The sequence below is a fragment of the Rhinopithecus bieti genome, unplaced genomic scaffold, assembly GCF_001698545.2.
Source record: "Rhinopithecus bieti isolate Rb0 unplaced genomic scaffold, ASM169854v2 scaffold_12086, whole genome shotgun sequence".
Taxonomy (NCBI): Eukaryota; Metazoa; Chordata; class Mammalia; order Primates; family Cercopithecidae; genus Rhinopithecus; species Rhinopithecus bieti.
Genome location: NW_016807466.1, coordinates 3,240,440 through 3,250,397, shown reverse-complemented (window position 1 = coordinate 3,250,397; position 9,958 = coordinate 3,240,440). Strand labels below are relative to the sequence as shown.

The following is a 9,958-nucleotide window of genomic DNA, read 5'->3' as shown; positions in this document are numbered from 1 at the left end:
TTCTTTTTTCTTTTTTTCTTTTTGAGACAAGGTCTCACTCAGTAGATCAGGCTGGAGTACAGTGACACAATTACAGCTCACTGAAGCCTGGAACTCCAGGGCTCAAGCTAGCCTCCCACTTCGGCGTCTTCAGCAGCTGGGACACCAGGCACACGCCATCAAACCCAGCTAATTTTTAAATTTTTAGCAGAGAGGAGGCCTCACTGTGTTGCCCAGGCTGGTTTCCAACTCCTGGGCTCAAGCAATCCTCCCACCTCGGCCTCCCAAAGTGCTGGGATTACAGGCGTGAGCCATCACGCCCCGCCTAACAGTGCTTTTGGCGGTGTTTAAGTCATTAGTGAATTGTCACATTTTCCAAAGGATGTTTCTTAGACCACTGATTCTCTTTGGTCAAATATGTTTGGACGATAGTCCGTCTCCTGCCTAGTGCTTCATAGTTCACCTTAACCACGTTAAATGTTCTGAGAAGTCTCGCACTTTGACCCAATGTTCCCAAGCTAATTTAATCATTTTTTCCACCCTAGGAAATCAGTGTTCCATGGATTGTATTTGGGGAAATGCTGGTGGATATGGGGATCCAGTGCATTTGAATGACCGGAGCCTTTAGCTTATGGCATACTGCCCCTCACCCTTAAGAGTTGATTCCACCCTCTGAAATCCAGCTCAGCCTAATTGTGCCTTCATTTCTGGCCTAAAAACAGTCCATAATAGAAAAGAGGTATACATTGGTGTTGTCATCACACATTAGGTGCTTCATAAAAGAGATTTCCCTGCCAGGTTCCTTTCACCATCAAGGGCCAGCTCTGGAGTCAGCCGGCAATTCACTGCATCACCCTGGGCCTCATTTCCTCATCTGGAAAAACGTAAATTCTATAGTTTTTCTATGTACACCGCCGCCCTTATGATTTGGCAGCCGTGGATCCTGGTTTTAAGGGCGAGTCAGGTGCCTTCCCCCTGAGTTACGCCCTGGGCAGCTAGGACCAGAAGAGTGGAAGTGGCTGAGCAGGATTGGAAGGAACCAGCAGGGCTGTCTGCATGCTGCTCATCACTTCTCAGAGGACCCCGGGCGCTCCACTGCAGGTGCCCTAGCAGTGGTCTTTTTGGAGAAAAATCTGTGCTGATGTTTTATTCCCCTCTCCAAGAACGTGCTAAAATCAAGATTACCGACTTGAGTTCTTGGCTCCATTTTTCCTATCACTGATTCTAGTGAAACTGCTGCTCTCTTTAGCAGTAAGTCACCGGGAGAAGAGAGTAAACACGTTAATGAAAGAACATCCCTCTAAAATAAAATAAGATTGAGAAAGGAATTCAAGAGAGTAGTGATGTTTTTCTCTTTCCATTATGACTAGCATTTTATTGAGTTGCATTTTCTAACACTCAAGAATGTATATCATGATCAGGAGGTGACTAGTCCATTAGGCGGTTTTAGTCTCTGTTCCTGCTTAATAGAATAAAGTAGCTTTAAAAGAAATCTATGTATATATGGGAACATCACTCTGTGATGACCATACCATTTTTGAGGGGTGGTAATTTTAAAAATTCAGCCCTAATATAGAACCTTTTTTTTACTATTTTAATTAAACTAAAATTAATTTAATATAATTCTCCTTAATTAGTTCTGTAGTATCTTTCTTTAAACAAGATTGAGTGGAACGATAGGAGACTGACAAGCCACCAGTAAGTGGCACTCAGGTAGAAGTTGGGGAGTGTGTCCAGCATTAGAATATCATCCCAACCTGGGAGGCTTTCCCCAGGACGCCGGCAGTCAGGCACTTGGAGGCTCAGAGAGCCTTCCCCAGGCACTTCCACCCCAAGATATAGGCTCATAAATATACATCGGGGAGGGTTCAGGTGGAGATGGAAGCATCTGCCCAATGTAGTCCTCCAGAAGGTACTGTCTCTAGTGCAGCGCCACCGGCGGAGGCTCGCTCTGACAGCTGGCACCTTCCTGCATGTGTGTGAACGGCTTCCCTCCATGCTTTCCGTGTGACCGCCTGGCCCTGCCAGCACCCGCCAGCAGCATGCTGCGCTAGCCCCGCATGCCCACCGGTGACGACATGTCCCCGGCCCTCCCTGCCTTACTGGGGTCCTTCCCTGGAAAGAGCTTTCCCCTCTCAGGACAAGACACGTGCTGTCAGGTTTAAACAGTGCTTGATATTCTGTTAAAGTCAGTGGGAAACTGATCCCGTCTTGGGGCTATGAGTCTTAATCCTTTTTTCACTTGGTGAAAAACGGAAGTGTCTCCTAGAATGGTGACCAAGGTGATTTATTTATCAGAGGAACCCACAGCAGGAGCCCTCGTGGTTGGTGGGACTGAGTGGGCAGCGGCCCCGCCCCTGCTGTCACACTGGGGGACACAAGGCGCGAGGGCAGTTCCCAGGGAAGCAACAGATGGAGAGGAGAGCTGTGGCAGCGCGGTGCAAGGAGCCACCACCTGGAGTCGCCTCCTCAGAAAGCAGGACTACCCTACAGCAAAGATGGGAATTGTCCTAACTCCTGGGCGCCAGGGAAATGAGGGAACGGCAGTTATGTTTTTTAAAGGTATGGAGAAATATGCCTGCTTTGAGGGCCGAAGTGAGAGTGGACACTCACGCCTCTTCCTCTCCCTTCAAGAAATAAGAGACAGCCATGACTAGCTCCTCCACCTCCTCCCATCCTCAGCCCCCAGGACATTCTGGTACATCAAGCACAGGTGACACACAGAGACAGAAGGGCACAGAGCTGCCAGCAGTCTGCAGTGTTGGACTGATTTATTTCCAAGCCCTATCTTGAGAAACAGAATTTTTTTTTCCTGTTCAGAAATGAAAATTCTAAAGCAAAGCTAGCTGACAGAATGCTGAGTCATTCTGATTGCTGCTTAATATTCAGGTTCTTTAAGAGATGGAAGTGCTGCTTTTTCTTATTATTTTAATTGTTTTGGGGGCACACCTTCCAAGAACTGGAAGATAAATAAGTTGACAGAGAATTTGGAATCATTTCAAGGTCAAGGGAAAACAGGTACAGAGATTCATTAGCAGCAAGTGATTTCTGCATGCCCACAACTGCAGTGGCTCAGCTACTTGTCAGAAAAATATGGGGAGGGCAGGTGTCTCTGCCGCTGCAGCATTGGACAGAAAGAATGTGGGTGCCAAACAGAGATGGGGCTTGGGGTGCGGCCACGTGCCGTTGTTCTCCCACGTTCACGCCCATGAGGCATGGAGTGAGTTATCCAGGGCTGGGAAGCAAGGAGCTGCCCCAAATCCTGCCAGCCTCATGTGAGGTGATCGGCTGACGTCTTTCTTTTGGTAGAGGATGTTTTTCACACATCATGTAATGTGGCTATCCATTGTTCCTGGCACTGGAATGTTTGCCAAGTCACTGGGTGGGCAGGATTTCATCTGAGATCCAGCTCATCTTCTATGTGCTCTGAGGGGAGAGGGAAGGTGAGGGGTCCTTCAGACTGCAGCCACTTAACTGAGGCCACCAGATAGTTATAAGGAGAGCTGGAATATAATATATGCTATTTATTTGGCAACACTGCGTGTGACAAATACAGGGATATGAAGCATAACTAACTAAGCCACTTAATTTATCAGTTATGCCCTTTTCTTTTCTTTTCTTTTCTTTTCTTTTCTTTTCTTTTCTTTTGAGACAGAATCTCACTGTGTCACCCAGGCTGGAGTGCAATGGTGCCACCTCAGCTCAATGCAACCTCTGCCTCCTGGGTTCAAGCGATTCTCCTGCCTCAGCCTCCCGAGTAGCTGGGATTACAGGCGCCCGCCACCAGGCCCGGCTAATTTTTTTTGTATTTTTAGTAGAGATGGGGTTTTGCCATTTTGGCCAGGCTGGTCTCAAACTCCTGGCCTCAAGTGATCCACCCACCTCAGCCTCCCAAAGTGCTGGGATTACAGGCATGAGCCATCACACCCAGCCTGTGCCTTTTCTTAACAGAATTATTGGCGCTGGGATCCCTTTGGATGATGAACTTTGGTGGAATAGGGCTCACATGTGATTGCCACAGACGAGGTCTATGTGAAATTCACCATAGGTGTCATGTGCATTGGAAAAAGGATTTTTGGAGAAGCTTCACCTGCAAAGGCAATTTGAGCTGGCCGTCCCCAGTGTCCTACTTGTGGCAGGCAGGGTTTCTCAACAGCCCTCAGTGAATGATAGGAGCATGGGTCAGAAGACCTCAGGAGGGGTTCAGAGCTTGGACTCGTGGTGCCCTGAGGTCAGTGACCTGGGTTCCTCTTGGTTCCTGATCCTCTTGGCTGTGGGTCCTCTTGACCCACCACAGTTCCTGGGTCCTCGACTGCCTTCCCCCGTCCTTACCCTCAGACACAGTGATGGACAGAGGAGCCTAGAAGGATACAGAGGCACTTTGCCTCTGTATCAAGTGTCCAAGATACCATTTTCTGTTGAGGATCTAGGTGGGAGTGCAAGGAAAGCCACTGGCTTGTGGAAATGCAGATGACCTCTGCTCCTGGACGTCACATGCCCCTGCACCATTCGGGCCATTAGACCACAGACCTGGGCTAAATTTCAGAGCGAGCTCTCACCTGCCTACGTCAGCCCTCGGTCCAGTGGGTCTTGGCAGTGGCTTTTCAGAGCCCCTGTGTCCTGTGACTGTGGAAGAGAGGCACATTGTCTCCTAGATGGAGCACGGCAGCCGCTGCACGGCACACAGCCCTGTGGGCTCTGGCAGTGGTGGGACCTCTTGAAGCCGGGTGGCAGATGAGAGATGCACAGCAGCCCAGGTGCTCTCCCTGGCTCACCTGTTGAACCTGATTATTTGGAAATTTATTTCTGCAGAGCCTTGGATTTCAAATTGGAAATATGTCCCATAGTCTAACTTCTGATTCCCTTTTCAAACCTCAGTTTGCCCATTTCCAGCTTAAGTTAATAGTGCTCTCATTCTGATGTACGATGCGGGAACAGGTTTGCCGTGGTGAGAAAGAAAGGGGTTCTTTAAAAATATGCTGGTTAGAGCCAGTGTTTCCAGCTGTTTACCTGTGTAAGTCAAAATCCAGTGTCTGTATAGTCACCATTTCAGTTCTATGAAACAATAAAATACAGGGTTGTGGGGTTTTTTTGTTTTTTTGGAGATAGAGTCTCACTCTTGTCACCCAGGCTGGAGTGCAATGGTGCAGTCTCAGCTCACTGCAGCCTCCACCTCTGGGGTTCCAGCAGTTCTCCTGCCTCAGCCTCCTGAGTAGCTGGGATTATAGGCGTGCACCACCATGCCCAGCTAATTTTTGTATTTTTAGTAGAGACAGGGTTTCACTGTGTTGACCAGACTGGTCTCAAACTCCTGACCTCAGGTGATCTGCCTGCCGTGGCCTCCCACAGTGCTGGGATTACAGGCGTGAGCCACTGCACCTGGCCTGCTTGTTTTTTTTTTTAACCAGCTGTATCCATTCTGATTAAAGTGATGTTTTTCCTTCCCCCTCCTTCCGATACTAATTCAATGGAAGACTTTTCTTTGTTGTGTTATTTTCAGGAATATTAGATACCAACTTATCTAATTTCACTATTGTCAGTTATCTGCTATTATTATGTGAGTGCCCTAATATTCATCCCTGGTTCAGAGCATGAAGGCTCTCTGCCCTGGTGAAATGTGTGTACCAAGAAATTGATAGGAAGAAAAGCATTATTTCTTATAAGGCTGTTATCCTTCTCTATATTTTAATTTTACGTTAGAGAGGGGAAATGTCCGTGTTTAATTGGAACTATTCACCACTGTCATTTTTAGTCTGGATTGTTGGAAGTGAGGAGCACTATACTGAAGTGCCCTTTGAGTGGGTGAAGGTTCCGGCCTCTGAGCTGTTGTTAGGGGGGAAGAGTGGAGCACACAGATGTGCATCCAGAGAGGGGGTGCCCTCTTCTGAATTTCAGACAGTGACTTGTCTACTGACAGCACTCGTTCATTCCCTGCACACTCATTTACCTAATGTCTAGTATGGGTCTGGTATCATCAGTCCCTGAAAATCCCTAGACTGAGGACGTAGTTCCCGTCTTCTAGACCCACACGGTCCAATAAGGGAGACAGTGAACATTAACTTTAAAACCTGTGGTCTGTGCATTGTTAGTGACAAACTCATAGAAGCACCAAGGGCCAGAGGGTCTCACTTATTGTGGGGAGAAGCGGAAGGCCCACAACAGCCTTCCTGTAGGAGGCGGCATCAGCACTGGACTTAGAGGACAGATTTGGAATCAGACTAGTGTTTTCATTCTGGTTAAAGATTAGTACATATAAAGTGCCAGTCGCAGTGCCTGAAGCATGGTATGTTCTCTAAAACTGACAACCACCACTGCTGTCATCATCGTCACCATCATCATCATCATCTGCCAGACCTTATTCATAGTAAAATATATTGTGCTAGGAATTCATTGATTTAGTTGTGTATAAATATCACACAGAGAAGAAACTTTGGCAGTAGTTCTGATTATTTATTTGTGGACCAAACAAGACAGTTAATCCAAAAACCAAAATTAGCCCCTCCAAAAGTCACAAATTCCTGTAGCAAAAGATTCACAGAACCTGGTAGAAAAGGTACAGAATGCTTCCAGAGCAATAGTTTATTGTTGTTATTTTTTAATGAATTAGTAAGTGAATATTTTAAACATGTCTCAATTTTGACTTCTAATGTGAATATCAATAGACATAACTCATATAAACAATCTCTTTAAGGTCTTCAATGATTTTTTAGAATCTGAAGAGATTCTGAGACCAAAAAGTCAAGAACCGCTGTTCTAGAGAACAAGCTCTTCCTGGAACTCTGTTCCCCAGGTGACCCTTGAGCTGCAGCAAAGCAGGAGAGCTCAGGCTGCCTGGCTCATGTACAGGCTTTTTTTGACCAAATATTCATAACATTTGCTTCCTGTCTCTCCAGGCGAGTGGTTCTCATTCTTAGCTGCACATTGGAATCACTTGGGGTGATTAACAGAGATGCCAGTCCTCACCCCTAGACTGAGTGATGTGGTTGGTCTGGGATGTAGCTATAACCTCATGATTTTTTAAATCCCAGATGATTTTAATGTGAAGTTAAGGTTGAGAACCACTGTTCAAGCCAATGAGAAGGTAGCCAGCTGGGTAATGGCAGAATAGGGTAGCAACAACCTCTAGGCTACTCATTTATTTAACTATCATTGCTACTAAAAGTCTCAGGGAAACTACATCAAGTCCTTGTTATCAAAGTTAGAATATTACTTTCCATAAAAAGGTGACAAATAAGAAATTTCAACAGCAGTTTAATCATTTTGCTATTTAGATTTTTAAAAAATAGTAGTTAGACATACTTTATCTAAACAAGGATAGATTCTTAGCCACACTTCCTAGGTTCTCCCTTCATATGCTATCAATTAGACTTTTTTTTTTTTTTTTTTTTTTGAGACAGAGTCCCGCTCTGTCACCCAGGCTGGAGTGCAATGGCGCAATCTCGGCTCACTGCAAGCTCCACCTCCCGGGTTCAAGCGATTTTCCTGCCTCAGCCTCCCGAGTAGCTGAGATTATAAGCATGTGCTACCATAGCCGGCTACTTTTTGTGTTTTAATAGAGATGGGATTTCTCCGTGTTGGTCAGGCTGGTCTCGAACTCCAAAACTCAGGTGATCCACCCACCTTGGCCTCTCAAAGTGCTGGGATTACAGGCATGAGCCACCGCACCTGGACAATTAGACTCTTTTAACTCAGCCTCTGAATTCCGTATTGTGCAGCAGGACTTGCTATACCTTTCCAGAGGCTGCTCTCCTCTTGGTCATCCTTGTGGGCACTGTTGGCCCACTCTGATTTCCATCCACCAAGGCCCCACCGAAGGATTCAGGTGCATTTAGAGGCATCCATGTTACCATTATATTGGAGCAATCAAAACATAACATGGATGGCGCATCTGTTGCTGTGAATAATACTCTTTAAATTTATAGATGATGGGTGCATTCCAAAGTGCAACTGAAATTATTTTTATGCTCAAAATTTTGTGTTATGAAGAATATAACTCCATTTATTTTGTAGTCAGCATTTATCTTTATAGATTATTACTATTTTAAACTTTATGATGAGTTAGTAGTTACCACTCTCAGTGTTGGAATGTTTATCTCCATACTAAGCTTTCTGATGAAGTACAAATTAAGAATGATGCAAGTGAATAGAAATATTAACAGTTTCAAATTTGAAACAACTGAGAATCCTGCTATCGATTCTAAAACCACATCTCCAAGAGTGAATGTTAGAAAGAGGTGGGAAGCAAGCCTCTGTTTAAGGAGGTGGTCTCTGATCATCAGGACCTCCGAGAGGTCAACGTGAAGAGAAACGAGTTTTGCATTTTGACTTGTGAACTACACCTATCCCTTGACTAGTGAACATGCTCGGTCGAGCTGTGTCCTTAGCCTTTCAGGACAGCAGGTTTTACAGAGTAATTAGGCAGGTGCATATTCTGAGCCCCAGGAGTCTTTGCTACAGACCCATCCCATCCCATCCCCTGCTAGTCTAGCCTTAAGGATAGACATCTGCTTATACACAGGGCAAAAGTGTGCTTTTTCTGCAGTTTTTAAGTCATGCCTTAGAATATGGTTCTAAACTGAGGGTGTAGCCCACCTCTCCAAGGCTGGGAAGTTGCTGGGTTTGTCTTGAGAATGGCCAGTACATGTACTCCAAATGCTATCCCAGGAGGCAAGTGTATTCTTCCCCTGACCCTGATTAAGTTTCTAGGTTTAGGCCCTCACAGGGGCGCTTTGTAATGTCCCTTTGTAGCACTTCATTTATGTGATTTTTAAACACTAGCATCGTCACAGCTGTGTATCTGGCCCCTCATCTCCCAGCACTCACACTGCTAGGCTGAGCTCCTGGAGGGGGCATGTGCTCTGTTTGTTGACAAAAAGATTAGCTAAAGCCTAAGGATGGAAACTAAGGCCCCAGGCCATGACTGCCCACATTTCTTTGTGGACAGTAAATCTTAGAAACATCATGGGGGAAGGGGTGTGTGTGTTCCACACTTGTCTGTGTGGGAAGGGGTTGATTGGTTGGGTCTGTTCTTTCGCTCCTGATAGAGTCTTCTCAAAAACCTCTCACAGGCTCCGTCCATGCCACATCAGTAGCAGCCTCAAGAGTGGAGCAGGCACTGTCAGAAGTGGCTTCGTCTCTGCAGAGCAGCGCCCCTAAGCAGGGCCCGCTACACCCCTGGATGACGCTGGCACAGATCTGGCTCCATGCAGGTACCACTCCGCCCCTACCCACAACCTGCTGCTGTGCCAAAGCCTGGGCGCTTGCCTGTTTAGCCCACACCCCTCATCAGGAGAGATCAAAGCTTCACAGTCATGCACCGAAATGTTACTGCTTCTTTGCAGGATCCATGAGTGACTCTGTATGCCCTGATCCCTCTCCCCTGCCTTGGTGCCCTGGCACAGAGCAGACATCTAAGAAAGTTTTCGGGATTTGACTCCAAGGATTCTTGGGGAGTTTGCCATGTGGGGTACCGGGTTTGTGCTATAGAGACTGTCTTTGTGAGTGACTTGGAGTCATACCTGTACCAACTGGATAGATTTGAGTTAAAGTATTTAACTCAGCCTCAGTTTCCAATTCTGTGTGATGGGCTTAGGAATAACACCCGTCTCCCAGGGTTGGTGAGTGCAATGCCTGGCACATCTTGGCAGTGAATTATTGGAGTCCCTGCGAGAGGGCCAGGTGGTGGTAAGGACACAGATGTCTTTGTAAAGCCAGGGAAGGGGCCGTGTGTTTGGTGCCGCTATGTTCCTGTGTTCCTCTGCTCCTCTCTGATGGCTCTCTCTGTAATTTCATAGAGAGACAGCAGCAGCCTTTGACCTGGAGACTGGCCCAGAAGGGGGGCATGAGTGTCCCTTCCCCAGTTCCCAGGGCACTTTGCTGGCTCAGCGATGCCTCTGCACCACGAAAAAGCCCAAAAATAAATGCAGTGTCCAGGCTTTTTTTTTTTTTTTTTTTTTTTTTTTTTTTTTTTTTTTTTTTT

At 46.4% G+C, this 9,958-nt stretch overlaps 1 protein-coding gene across 9 annotated transcripts in view; it reads left to right on the top strand.

Moving 5' to 3' along the window:
* TTC7B (tetratricopeptide repeat domain 7B) overlaps positions 1-9,958 on the top strand; it is a 258,957-nt gene that overhangs the window by 189,152 nt on the left and 59,847 nt on the right. For 5 of the 9 annotated variants that reach the window (XM_017882306.1, XM_017882304.1, XM_017882303.1 and 2 more), the window contains 2 exons: positions 2,278-2,541; positions 9,048-9,188. In XM_017882306.1, coding sequence (XP_017737795.1) covers positions 2,278-2,541; positions 9,048-9,188 — 405 coding nt within the window. The remainder of the gene's footprint in view (positions 1-2,277; positions 2,542-9,047; positions 9,189-9,958) is intronic. The other 4 variants (XM_017882311.1, XM_017882310.1, XM_017882309.1 and 1 more) reach the window with 1 other exon arrangement.